Raw genomic sequence first — 13,424 nt, forward strand, 5'->3', positions numbered from 1 at the left:
GACGACCGGTGATCCTTTTCTGACCACACGGCAGCGACACGGCCCGCATATTAATCCGCTCCGCCGGGCCGCCGCGGCGGTCGCCATCACCGGGGGGTCGATGCGCCCGGCCCCTCGGCGACCCGCGCGCGGCCCGATTGCATTTCAATCGACGTCCCGAGGCGGGGCGGGGTGGCGGCGCCCGGACGCGCGGCCTTTGCGGGCGCAGCGGGCGCCCCGCCGCGCGGCTCACCTGCACATGATCTCGTGGGTCAGCAGCACGCGGCACATCTCCGGGTTCTTGTCCTGGCCCTCGTAGACGATGGCCTGCGCGGGCGACAAGCAGAGGCGGGGTTACGCGGCGCCCGCGGCGGTGGCGCCCCGTCGCCCCCCGGGCTCTGCGGGCCTCGCGGGCGGCAGGTGCACGGCGGGAGAGGGGAGGCGGCGTCCGGGGAGTTTCGCCCTCCCGGCGGGGTCACCCGAGCCTGGCTAGGCCGAGGCGGCCTCCTCTCCTGGGCGCCCGCCGGGCCTGCGCGGGGCCTTCTGCTCGGGAGGACGCCGACCGCTTTCGGGCCGGGAGACGGAGGCCGAGGCCCTGGCGCAGGGAGCTAGGGCGCGAGGGCACCGGCCCCTTGCTGCCGGCGCCGGGCAGCGTCCTCGGGTCATTATCTACCCCGAGTTCCGATCGGCGTGGTGGGGGAGAAGCGGATCAGAGCGCTCCAGGACTAAATAAGCGGAGACGAGCCGCCCGGCCAGCCGTTTGCCTGGTGTCAAGGGCTGCCCCGCGCGCCCTCCGGGCTGCAGAGTCCGGCGCCCGGCCGCCCCCTGCGTTCCGAGCCCCGGCGCCTGCGTGGGCTGCCCGAATCGGACCCCGCCGCCGCCGCCCCGAGCCCGCAGGGCCGCCCGAACGTCTGGCCACGGCCGAGCTCCGCCCGCGGCGGGCAGCCCCGGGTACCCGGGCGCTGCAGCCGCACGTGGCCGCGCCGGGCCGGGCCTGGCGGGCGCCCGGCAGGAGGGTTGGGGGCCCCGGGGCGCTCGGGCCCGCGCGGCCACGTGCTCCTCGCCGGATGATATTTGCAAAGAAAGTGCTAATGGCCAATCTGGTGTTTATTTTGAAACTGCTAACAATGATTTTTCTCGGGTAAAAAGGCAGTGTCTGCGCACACACGCTCTGCTGGGTTTTGAGCAGAGGCTCCGCCAGATGGTGCGAAGCCCTAGGTGCGCTCACGACCGCGCTCAGCCCGGCTTCGCCGCCAGGAACCCGTGCCGGGGGCCGCCCGCGCCTGCCCCACCGCCGGCCTCCCAAAAACAGAGAGTTAAAAAAAAAAAAGAAAGGGGAAAAGGCCACTGGGGGAGGGGCCGGGGGCGGGGGCCGGGAGCCGCAAGTTCCCCCGCAGAAAATTCCACGGAAGAGGGAGGGGAGTCCTCGCTCCAGTTCCCGCCCCCACCCACCGAAAACGATCTGGAAATTGCTTCCAACCTCCCCGGGACTTCTGACACTTCCGTCCACTTCCAGGCGGACAAAGCCCTTTCTCGAGGAAGCCCGGGGCTGCCCTCTGGGAAGAGCGCGGGGTTCCCACGAGCCCCTCTCCCAGCGCCTCCCTCCCGGTAGGCTGGAAACCGCGGCGGTGACGGTATCACCGCAGGCCGCCGGGCCGCCTGGGGCTCGGGGCGCGTGGCCGCGGCGGGCGCTGGCACTTCTGAGAGCGCGGCTCGTCCTCGGATGGATCCCCGTATTTATATTTGATTTATTTTTTATTTTGTAGCACAAACAGAAATCCATAAACTGTCGGTTCAGCGCCATTGACTCTTTGATCAGTTACTGGGCTATTTCTTTCCTTCTCTCCCCTGCCCCCCCAATCTCCGTCAGTGAGAGGAGATTAAATGCCTTTATTTTCATCTGTTTATCCTGCAAAGGTACGGGATAAATGAACAATAAAAGTGCACTTAAAACAGAAACCTCCTCCTCCTCTGTGTATAAACTCAGCGCTGCCTGCATCAACCTCTTCGTTAGAACACAGCGATTTCCCAAAACATTCAGCCCTTATATACAAAGGAAATAAAAGCACCCTGTCCACGCGGAGCCGGAGTTCCAGAGGCTTCACTGAATCCCAGTGAAATAATTACCCAAGGGCACACCGCCTCCACCGCCTTTGTCGGAAAGACCATAGTTTACCTGTCAGATCTGGTTTACTCTAAGAGAAAACCACACTGTTTTACCACTGCAGACACTAAAATCCAGCAAGCTTGCTGCCTAGGTAAGGACAAACTTTTTCAAAGGGAAGTAAAATCTGAAAACTAACTGCCCTACAGACAGTAGGAAGCATGTGTGCTGGGCTGCAAGAAGGACGAGAGAGTTCTTTTCCACTTGGCTCACAATTCTTAAAGTTAACATCAAAACGGAAGACGCCACTTTCATTTCTAAGTGTGAAGCTCAGTTTGGAAGCATATTTTAAATCAACCTGTGCAAAGTGGATTTCACTGAGTAATTGGACTGGCCTCCTCCCCCAGCGCTATTTTAAGAAAACTGGGGGAAAATCTTTGAAAACAGCTAAGCAACAACATACCACGCAATACAAAACCCGCCCAAGACTGCACAACGTCAAAAAGCAACGAAGCGCTTTCCTGCACTTAATCACACGACTGACAGCCAGGTTATGATGGGAAAAGTTGACCAAGACAAGTTAAATAATTTAATAAGGAGCTGCTTGTAATTATGTTATTTACAAGGTATGACAGAGAGTGGGAAGGGATGAGACGCTGCCCCCAGAGCAGTGGACGGGATTGGGTGACCCCTGGAGCTCAGAGTTTGAATTATGGAGCTGGGGGGCTGAGAGGTGAAGATGGACTAGAGGAGAACAAGGTGACTTTTCACCCCAACACATTTAACTTTTAAATCCAAATGCACGCCTCCTGTTAGGAGGCCATCACACTGGAAGGGAGAAAAAAATGAACTAATCAACTCCAACTCAATGGGCTTTGGAAAGGAGTTAGTTGCCTTTGTTACAGGGGGGAAAAATCAATGAAATGATTCCAAGTAGAGAGAGAAACCTTTAAAAATATACAAGGGAGAGATCTTGCAATTTTTCTGTCAAATATTAATTACCATGATTAATTAAGACAGAATTTGATTCCAATCACAAGCCATTTAATAAAGCATATATGTCCTGTTCTAATGACAACAAACTATTTCACCAATCGCTTCATTTATTCCAATAAATAGGGAATTCTTATTAGCATGTCAAGAAAACTAAATGAGAAACAAATACACCAGATCCATTTGTCAGCCCTCTCCTCCCTGAAACTCCAGGACAGCCCCAGCTGAGCAGGGAAAACTAGTGCAAGAGGCTTCAACTTTCTCACCTGTTTGGTCATTGAATCTATGAGGCGAACATACAGATCCTGCTCGGTTCTGACTCCTGCAAGAAACAGGGACAAATTCTCATCAGGACTTCATCGAGGGCACTCGGGGGCACAGGAAGTGGGTAGCTCAGGACTGCTGCTGCGGTGATGCAGCAAAACTTAGGCATGCCTTTCAGGGGCAGGAAAGAAAACCCAGTCACTCGTTTTTTCTTTTTTCTTAATTAAGAACCTTGAGACTCTTAGGGTTTGCACTGAAAGGGGCAAAGGACTCTGCCTGGCTGAGAGCAGGCCTGGTTGCTGAACCGGGAGGGCCCGTGTGCTCCTTTATTTTTAGAAAACAGAAAAGCACAAAATGGAAATTAAGTGAGAGTCTCAACTCTTTCTAGTCTCTCTAGAGGATTTTTTGAAAATCCGTGCACAGGAAGTAAGCTGTGCTCGATGTACAGAGCTACCCCCATCTCGATAATTAACATTAATTTGCAAAATTGAAAAAAGTCACTTAAAAGTGATGTTCTGCTGGCGCTCACATCGATCCCCTTTTTACTTTCTACTTCAAGCCGGACCGGTTAATCATGTGAAGTGCCATCGACTTATTGATCGTTTGTGTTTTGTTTTCCTTCTATGCCATGAGAAGATTTCGTGTTTACATCCGTGTCATTTTAATCTCGAAATCTGTACGTCCTTTAAGCATCGCGGAAAAGGAGCGAGCGAGCCAGCGGGGCGGGAATGCCGGCGCAGCCGCCGCCACTTACCGTTGCTGTAGAGCAACTGGAGCTTATAGTGGATGCCGTTGTTGGTCTTCTCGTTGTTGGGCTCCTGAAAGTAACGATAAACAATTGCGTTTAGTGCGCCTGGCGTCCGGCGCGGCCACCGCACTCGGTCCCCCTCCACGACCGAGGCCCCTCGGCCTCACACAAGGCAGGACTCGTGGCCGGGAGCGGCGCGCTGATGTCAGTTTCCTGCTGGAAGCCCAGCGCCCTCCTCGCCCGGAGTGAGTCCGGGGGCGCAGAGAAGTTGCCCAGCCCTCCGCGGGCCCGGTCGGCCGCACGTGGCGGCGGCAGGGGCGCCTGGCCGAGCCGTCCCCGCCGCCGAGGGGGGCACCCGGGGCCACCGCGCTGGGGCACCGCCTGCCTCCCACTTCTAGGAAGCCGCAGGGTGTGACTGTGTGTTTGCACTTACTTTCTCTTTCTCCACAAAGTCCACAAAAGCGGTCCTTTCAATCTCCACCGGCTGCCCCTGCCTGTCGTAGAGCGCCAGCACGAAGTGGAAGAAATTGGACTTCCGGAGGTTGGAAGGAGGCTGCTTCTCGAAGTGCGCCCGCGCCAGCCCCACGCCGCTGCGGGAGGAAAGAGACAGCGGCCCGGTGAGGAGCGCGGCGCCGGCCGGCCGCGGGGACCCGGCGGGGCCGGGCCCGGGGCGCGCGGGGGCGGCCGGTACGTACCTCTGGGCGGCTGTGTTGGCGTCCACCACCCCCGCCGTATGCATCCACGAGCGCACCGGGTTCATGCCGCTGCCCAGCGGCTCCTCCTTCATGGTCGTCCCCCCGCGCGGAATATTCTCCTGAATCCCAAACATGAAAACTGCTGGCGGCGGCCGCCGCTCCCGGCCGAAAGCACTTCCGCGAGCAGCGGCGCTGGGGGGCTCGGCGGCAGGCGGCTGCCCTGGCCGCGCTGGCCCTGCTCGGCGCCTGCGGTCCGGCCCGCCGCCGGCTTCAGCCCGTCCCGGGCAGGCGCGACATACACCGGCGGCTGGGCGCTCCGGACGGCCGGGGGCGCGGAGGCGGCTCCACCGGCGGCTCCACCGGCGGCGGCGGCGCTTCGGAGGAGCAGGACGCGGCGGCCGCGGCGGCGCTTGTTGTTGTTGTTGTTGTTTGCAGGCGCGCTCAACGTGGTGTCATCCTAGCCAGGCGGCGTCCGCGGCTGCAGGGCACTGCGGGATCGCCCGCTTCTGGCGCGGCCCGCCTGCTCCAAAGACAAATAAACGGGGCAGTGAGTGCCGCGGCGCAGTCCCGGGCGCAGGCGGGGCGCGGCGGGGCCTGCAGCGGCGCGCGCAGCGGACGGAGGCGCACAAAACTCAGCCCTCTCTCCCCGAGGAATGGACCCTTTCCCGGGAGCCAAAACTCGAAGCCCCCGGGAGCGGCGCTGTCAGAGGGTGACGTCGGGGGGCGGCGCCTGCGCCATATATGGGAGCGGCCGCCCCTCGCCGCGCCCCTCGCCGCCGCCGCCGCCGCCGCCGACTGCCTGCCTGACGGCGCCGCGAGCCCCGCGAGCCGCGCGAGCCGCGCGAGCCCCGCCGCCCAGCGCCGCCGCCGCCCCCAGCCGCGCGCCGCGGCCCCTCGCGCCCACCCGCCGCCAAGGAAGTTTCTCCTCGCCCAAATCAGTCTCCAAAGCAGACAGACAGGCAGTGCGCGGCTGCAGCCCGGCCCCTCAACCCCTCCTCCCGACATCAGCCACACAAGTCAAAGCACGGTGGGGAGGAGAGGGTAAAACGCAGGGGCGCCCCCAGTTGCCCAGACGCCGGCCGTACACGCCAGGGGCCGCGGGTCGCCCCGGGACGGCCCAGAGCGGGAGGCGGGTAGAAGCCGGCAGGCCGCAGACAGGGGGCTGGAGGGGCGAGGACCCCGGCCGGGGCGGGGGCTGGAGGGGTGGGTCAGGGCTCCCCGGCCAAGGGAGGCGCGCAGTTTAGCCCGGTTTGCAAGCCGACCGAAGGCTGCTGGGGGTGGGGGGGCCGATGTGCCCCCGGCTGGGCCTCGCGGGGCGCTCGAGCTCTCCGCCCCGGCGGAGGCCACCGAGTGTGTCGGGCTGGGGCACCCAGGTCGGAGGCGGGCTCTGCCCGACGCGCGCGCTCTTTCCCCGTGGCCACCGGAGACCCCGTCCCCCGGCCTGTCCTCAGGCGCAGCGAGTGACAAAGAAGGCTCCGGGCTCCCTGGGCGGAGAGGAAGCGCGCCCGGCTTCTCCGGCGACCCGGGGCCCGGTGTCCGGCTGCGCGCCCACGCGGTGACCAGACCTCCCCGGCGCCAGCCGCTCTAAAAGTCGAGCAGACGCTGCGGGCGCCCGGGTCCTGCCCTCGGTGCCGCTGAGCCCGGGTGAGCGCGCGGCGCGCGACTTTCCAGACCTGGTTTCGAGGAATCGGGAGGGCAGCGGGGCGCGAGCAGCGCGTGGGCCCGGCGGCCGGGCTCCTGCAGCCTGGACTCGGCGCCCAGGAGCACTGCCCACCGAAAGGACCTGTGCGTGACACGGCGCGGGGGCCCAGGGGACGACCGGGAGCTGTCCCAGCCCTTCCCTGCCGAGAGCAATCAGGCCCTTTTGAATAAAACAAACAAAAACAAAAAAAAACAGGTTTCAAGGTGCAAGTGTGTCGCAGGACAGACTCTTCACGCCGGGTCTGGGGTGGCACTCCTTTTATTTCATGAATTGGCAGTGTGTGTACGCTAATATTTTAATTAATCGGGAAAATCGAAGTCCGATTTACCTTATCTGGGGACCCCCAAGCCTCTTGGAAGGGGTGAGAAAAAAGCAGTTCTGGAAAGCAATCTATTTTGCTGGTGTTGGGGGTTAATGACTATTGCCAAAGATAAGTGAATTACCACAGCTGTTGCTCCAGTCCCATCTCAAAATCCATTCCGGTGCCGGCCGTCTAATTAAATACGTAAGTATAATAAAATCATATTTTATGACTATTTGAGGGTAATGAGATTAGTCTTTAGAAGTGATCGCCACATATTAAAGATGCCACTGTCTATAGAATGTTAATAACCTTAAATCAAAGTGTATGGAAACTATTCACGATAAATTAAAAGAAAATTTCTGTATTCCTAATAAGCCCAGCGCTTTCCACCCACAGCCAACCCAGTGGAAGAGGGAACACTTTCTTCGTGGAGGGACAACGCAAAATAAAGTTGCTCAGCGGTGGAGGGTGGGGTGGAGACATGGCTTTGTCTCTTCGTGTTTAGCTGCTTCGGGGGCTCACGCAAGGCGAGCACCCAGGCAAGCGTTATTGTCAGATTATGCAAAGTGCCTGTTCGGAAAAGATGAAGTTGGAAAGAGGAAACAATGCTCCCTTTGTAGCACACTTCCTAAAATGCCCAGCCCAGGCTGGAGGTGCCCCTTTCTTTGCTCTAACGAAAGTATCATGCTTAAAATCATTTACAGTATCTTTAATTCAGATTACACGCGCCAAGGCGATTTAAATCTGATTACCAAATTAGAAGGTTTAAAAACAAATCCTTCTAAATCTGATACTGTTGACTAAAGAGGGAAAAAAAGTTCTATAAGCCCATCACAGAAGGTAACGATCCTGCCCCAGAAAGAAAAGGGGTTTTAAACCTTTTTGACAACAAATGCAGCTGCCCCACTATTTTGGACGATATTAAGCGAAAATGAATGCAAATCTGTGTTCAGCAGCCATCTGGCCCGAAATGGGGGCGTCAGCTGCTCTCACAACAGGCTCGGAGGCTGAATCCATTTCAGCTCATTTTCTAGATCATCTGGTCCCGCACCCAAAGCGTGGAAAATACGGTCTTTATCATTCACCAACTTTATCTTTTTTGTCACTCCACTGCTGGCTGCGAGCTGCGGGCACAGGGACTCGCCACCCTGGCAGGGTCTCCACACCGGCCTGCTGCGGAGCAGCCTGGGAGGGCAGTGCCCTCGACCCCCACCTCGCCCCACTCCAGGGGTTCGCCTTGATGGGGCGGGAGCAGCGGCCGAGAGGAGCCAGGGGCCCAGCATCCAGGCCGGGGAGGGGAGGGGGCTGCAGGCCCATCCCGGATGTCCAGAGAGGGGCTGCAGCGCGTGCCCGCGCCCGCCGCCCCCCGTGGGAGCCTTGCCCCGCCCCTCTCCCTCTCTGGGGACCTAGGGGCGCCCAGTACCCCGGCAGGAGACGCCGAGGGGGGGACAGGCCGACACTGTGGAAATTGCGCAGGCCCGCCGCTACCGCCGGTCCAGCCTCCGCGCACAGAGCGCTCCCAGGGGCCAGACAGACGCCCAGGGGCCGGCCCGGGCGGGGCCTGACCTTCGCTGGAAACCCCGCGGGCCGCCACGGCGGCGACCACCGCTCAGGGCCCCGCGCTCAACGCGATTTGCACGGGTGGCCCTCGCGCCGCCGTCGCCTCCTCCTCCTCGGAGGGTGGGAAGTATTCCTTTTGTGCGGATTTACGGGGAGAGGCTTCAATGAGCCCCCTCGCATTTGCATTTAAATAGCGGCATCAAGCGCTTCGCGTGCCACACACCAGTGGGCTCCCAGATGTCACGCCGGAGTCAGTCAGATGGCCAGTGCCCAGCTGTCCTCCCCACGTCGTGCCGGAGCAGGCAGTGACCTTAAAGAGACAGCGCCCGCAGCCCCTGGAGCCCCGCTCGGGGAGTGGCTTGCAGGGCGCAGGGCCGCGGCCGCGCTTGGCCGCTGACCCGCGGCACCACCGGAGGCAGGGCCAGGCGGTACAACCGCGCGGCGCCCGCGCCCAGGCCCGCTCCGGCGTCCCTGCCGGCCGCGCCGTGCCCGGGCCGCCGCGCGCGCGCCCAGCCCTCCGCCCGCGCCCACTACCCACCCGCGGGAGGGGGCGGGCGTCTCCTCGCGCGCCAGGCGTGAACTTCCCCCTCGCGTCCCCCCCGTCCCAGGTCCTCCACGCCCGCCTGGTGCGGGCCTGGTGAGCGGGAGCCAGGCTGGTGCCGGCCTCCGAGCCATCCAGAAACTTCGGCCAAGTTGGGGTCCCAGGGTGCACGGCCGGCCTCTGAGTCCGCGCTGGACCCGAGTCCAGGGGGCACTCTGTGCGTGCCCCTTCTGGCGCTCGGCCGAGCCCGGGGAGCCAGCCGCCCTCCCTACCAGCCTTCCGAGGAGTCAGAAACTGCATTTCCGGCGTTGAAAAGCCCGGGCCACGGTTCCTGGAAGCCGATGCCTAAGAGGGATCCGGGGTGCTGGGCGCGGCCGGGTGCGGCTCCCTCGTAGGGCCGGTGTCCTCGGGCCCAGGCTGCGCGGCCGTGCCCCTCAGAGCCCTCGGGAAAGACTGGGAGCCACGCGCCGAAGGCCAGCGGTTCGCTTTCCCGCCTCCAGTGCTGAGCTGCAGGCGCGGCCCGCCCCCACGTCCTCCGCGCCCGGGGGTCACGCTCAGACCGCGCCGGTGACCCGGCCTCCAGCCCCGCTCCGGGCCCGGCGCCACAGGCAGAGCTCGGGAGAAGAACCCGAAAGCGGAGAGCCAGACTGACCTTGGGCACTGGCGAGCAGGAGGCCGTAGGGGCTGGGAGAGCCGGAGAAGAGTAATCCTGGGAGGGCGCACCTAGGAAGTCCCGCGCACTGCGGGGCGAGGTGACACAGACGGGCACTCGCAAACCCTGCCCGGTGTGGGTCAGGGGCGCGGCCCCTAAGTGCGCCCCGGCTTAGCCTTGTACCGCGGGGGGGGTACAGCGGGCCGGTGGGCCTGGGGAGGTCGGGAAAGCCGGGGCTCCGCACTCAGGCCACCCCAACCTGTTAAGCGACGCGCCAAGGGGGCCGGGCCAGAGTCTGGGGAGGTTTCCAGGCCCAGGGACCGCGCCTTCCCCCTGGCTGGACAGGGACGGAGGCTGCGGGGTTCTAGGGAGGCTGTGGAGACAGAACCCAAGCCAGGACGCGCCTCCCGCCCGCCCTCGGAGGCAAGTAACTGGGCATCTTGCCCCGCACACACGGGGCGCTCCTACGGGCTCCTTTGCCCTGCGCTGGAAGGCGCGAGGCCTGGCTGGAAGGATTCACAGCTAAAAAGCGAACATCGGAGGGTCTCAGACCCCTGATCTCTTCACCGCCTCCTCAAGCCCGGTCACTCTGGAAGGGTCAGGCTCCTTCAGGCCGACCCCAAGGACCGAGAAGGGCTAGATACTCCAAGTGAGAAGGTGCAGGCGCCTCTTGTCAAGGCGGCCAAGTTTGACAAACAGCGCCTCCTGGGGTGAGCAGAGCAGAGTGCCGCCGCGAGCCGAGCCGCCCAGACTCCCACCTAGGCCTGGGCAGGTGGCCGCCGCCGCTCCCCGCCAGCCCGCAGCGGCGGGGCCGCGGGTCCTGTGCGCCCGGCGCACCTAGGCCTCACTGACCCGGTGACCCCAGGAGCGCGCAGAGCCGTCCGCCCGCCGCCTGGTCCTAACTGCCGCTCACGTGTGTCTGCAAAGTCAGGACGAGCCCGGGCACCCGGAATAAGGCCGGGCAGCGAGCACCGAGCCCGCTCCCCGCAGGGAACCGCGCGCTCCCAGTTGCCCGGCCCTGCGGGGGCCGCGGACGCCAGCCGGCCCGCTCTCGACTGCCTCCCCGGAAAGCCTAGCTCCGAGCGGGCCCGAGGATGCCGAGCGCGCCTCGGCTCTTGCAGAGTGCGAAATTAGAAAGGAAACCGTTAATTCCTCTCCCCTGGTCCTAACTTTTCCCCCGGCCCTTCCGGTCACTTTGGCTAACCCCATATTCTGAGTCAATCCCTGGAGCTCCTCGGTGGGAGCGAGAATCCGAAACCACACGCTCGCTCTCCGCCAGTGGGGCTTCTCCCTACGCACCTTGCAACCTTAAAGGTTGCCTCTTCGCAACACGCTCGGCAGGCGCATCAGAGCGGGGAATGACGGCTCGTGCGTGCCAGGGGTCCCTCGGATCCGAAAAGGTACAGAGATTTCGCAACGAGCTGGGATTTCCCGAGCTGCCTTCAGCGGCGCCCCAAGGCAGTCCGGCAGGAGGAGCCCGAGCCAGCGCCCCGGACCGGATTCCGCGAGCGCCCGCCCCGCCAGTTTACAAAGCAAACTTCCCCCAGAGCAGTTTCTAGATCGAAACGGCGCGCGCAGTCCGCCAATCAACACCTCCACAGACCCAAACTGCAGAAACACCGATCGATCAGATAATTTCAAATATTATAATTGGCTTTAATTAAACACACTGCGTTCTAATTAACTCTGAAATTTTAGCATGCTTTGGGACACTGGTGTCTGATTTGATATTGTCAGTCCAGATGTCCTAATAAAATTCAATCCTCCACTCAAGACTTCAATATTCACTAAGAACAAAATGCAAATTAAATGTAAAACCTAAAGTATCACCAAAGGTATAATCAAGAAAGGTGTCTCAAAACTTCTCACTTTTTATTACGCAGTAGTTTAAAAATGCAGATTACATCCTAACAAGACCTCTCCGGCACACCATAAATCTTAACTCTTTCCTGGACGGGGTTGGCGCGCCCTGCCACTGGCTTAAAGAAGCGGGGCAGACAGATTCCCATGGCGGGACTGCACCACCTCATCTGGAAGCCAACGGAGCGCAAAACTTTGCCACTGAGATTCTGGTTTGAAAACCGGGTTTGGCAACCCAGGCAAGGGAGCTGGGGTGGTGGAGCCAAGGGGTGCAGGTGAGCAGGCTGGCACGTCACTGACGCCCTCCTCTGCCCCGACCTTCGTCCACGCCCTGGCCGCTGCTCAAGGGAGCGTGTACACATCCCTTCTCCTGCGCAAAAGCGTGGAGGTGGGTGACAGCGGCCAGGCCCGCTCAGTCCGCTCGCTTAATTATCTGAGCTGCGGGGACCCGGACAAAGAGGCTGGGAAGGCAGGGTGAGCACACCGCTCTTGGACAGAAATGTGTCAAGCCCGCCTCCCCGCCTGCACAAACCCTTTCGCCCTCATTCTCGCCACTTCTAAGGGATCCAAGCCGGCGGTCGGGGTGCGGCGGCGCGCGGAGTCGGGGCAATCTCTCCCCGGAAGCCCAGCGCAGGCCACTCGGGGGTGCGCCTTTGGCGACACGCTGGCAGCGACTAGATTCTTTCCCCATGCGAGGGTCTGCTAAATGTACAGTCCAGAGTGAGCCCTGTGAAAGGGAAGCTATTCTCACACTAAACGTGTATGTTTTCCATACTAATGGAGTCACTTAAAGCTATTGCTAATTTAACTTTTTAAAAAGGCCACATTGTGGAAATTTGCATTTTCTTTAGGATATTGAAATGAAGAGGAAACTGCTGGGCGGCGAGGCTGCCCAGGGCATAGCTGGGGGGCATGCAGAAATAAAAACAGATAAAGAAAAGAAGAAAGAAAAAAACCCGCTTCTCTTCTAGACTATTAATAAGCAATTTGTCCCGCTGAAATTTACATTGCAAAGCGCGGCGCACTAGCTGCCGCGGCGGCAGAGCCGGCGCAGGCTCGGGTAGTGCGTCCCGCGCGGGGTGCGGGTGGCCTCCGGACCGTCCTGGCCGCCCTCTGGAGTGATCGGTGGGCAGCTTTGAATTTGGCGTCCTTGTCGCCGCACGGCCGACCCTCGCCCACACCCACGCGTATCTGCACCCCAGGGCCCAGCCTGGGCCTCGCGCCCGCGGAGAGCCAGGACTGGAGCTGCGCAGTGGCCACCAGGCCAGAGCCGCAGCCAGACAGGGGTCTCTCCAGGGCAGACCCTAGGCTCCCATGGACATCCCAGACCCAAGGGCCCCCATCGCCCCCAATACTGCTCAGGCCTTAAATTAACGACGCCAACAATAAGCTGGAGATTTTTTGCGCTGTGCCGCGCGGCCCTGGTCCAAGTCCACCTCCAGTGCGAAGCCTCGCGCTGCGCGCCCGCCCCGCGCCCCCGCCAGCTCCCCCGCCCGCGCGCGGCCCGGCGGAGCGCGGCTCCCGAGCCTAGCGTGGGGCCAGGGCGCCATCTACGGGCGCCGCGCGCTCCGGGCGCCGCCGCCGCCACCCTCTTCCCGGAGGAACCCGCGCCGCCTCCCGCCGCCGCCCGCGCTCGACCCGCGCCCGCTCCACGACGCCTGCCACTTATCACAATTACACCGCGCTCCCCGTGCCAGTTTGCCTATGAAACATTGATTGCTAGATGTTCCAACTTCTAAGCACTATATTAAAACTTTCGAAATGAGGGCGCTCTCCGGCTTGCTTGTGATTTTTAGGCACACGATTAAGATATGAAATGTAAAGATAATGCAATTTGATTTGTTAGTCTAACTCTGCGATTTGAGACTCGATGTCCCCAAAGACCGGGCTAGCTTTTCGCCTTTATTTATTTTTATTAAAACATCAATCTACGCTAGAGCTGGGTGAACTCGGTTTCACCTGGAGAACATAAAATCCTCCATACCAGAGAAATAAGCACCTTTCATAAATCAGCGGTATTCC

General features: G+C 61.3%; 2 protein-coding genes across 9 annotated transcripts in view; one reads left to right on the forward strand and one right to left on the reverse strand.

The window, feature by feature from the left end:
- Nucleotides 1-4,917, reverse strand: part of EBF3 (EBF transcription factor 3) — a 118,118-nt gene extending 113,201 nt beyond the window's left edge. For all 8 annotated transcript variants that reach the window (XM_052661141.1, XM_052661139.1, XM_052661138.1 and 5 more), the window contains exons 1-5: nucleotides 4,784-4,917; nucleotides 4,522-4,678; nucleotides 4,095-4,158; nucleotides 3,343-3,398; nucleotides 233-306 (exon numbers count right to left, since the gene is read on the reverse strand). In XM_052661141.1, coding sequence (XP_052517101.1) covers nucleotides 233-306; nucleotides 3,343-3,398; nucleotides 4,095-4,158; nucleotides 4,522-4,678; nucleotides 4,784-4,917 — 485 coding nt within the window. The remainder of the gene's footprint in view (nucleotides 1-232; nucleotides 307-3,342; nucleotides 3,399-4,094; nucleotides 4,159-4,521; nucleotides 4,679-4,783) is intronic.
- Nucleotides 4,916-13,118, forward strand: LOC128067778 (collagen alpha-1(I) chain-like). Its single transcript, XM_052660835.1, has 13 exons — nucleotides 4,916-5,330; nucleotides 5,435-5,745; nucleotides 6,235-6,338; nucleotides 6,455-6,641; nucleotides 8,200-8,469; nucleotides 8,652-8,842; nucleotides 8,958-9,268; nucleotides 9,404-9,567; nucleotides 10,122-10,252; nucleotides 10,533-10,664; nucleotides 10,857-10,942; nucleotides 11,642-11,876; nucleotides 12,887-13,118. The coding sequence occupies exons 1-13, from the start codon at nucleotides 4,916-4,918 to the stop codon at nucleotides 13,116-13,118; spliced, it is 2,769 nt and encodes a 922-aa protein (XP_052516795.1).
- The last annotated feature ends 306 nt before the right edge of the window (nucleotides 13,119-13,424 follow it).

The sequence above is a fragment of the Budorcas taxicolor genome, chromosome 23 (genome assembly GCF_023091745.1).
Source record: "Budorcas taxicolor isolate Tak-1 chromosome 23, Takin1.1, whole genome shotgun sequence".
NCBI lineage: Eukaryota > Metazoa > Chordata > Mammalia > Artiodactyla > Bovidae > Budorcas > Budorcas taxicolor.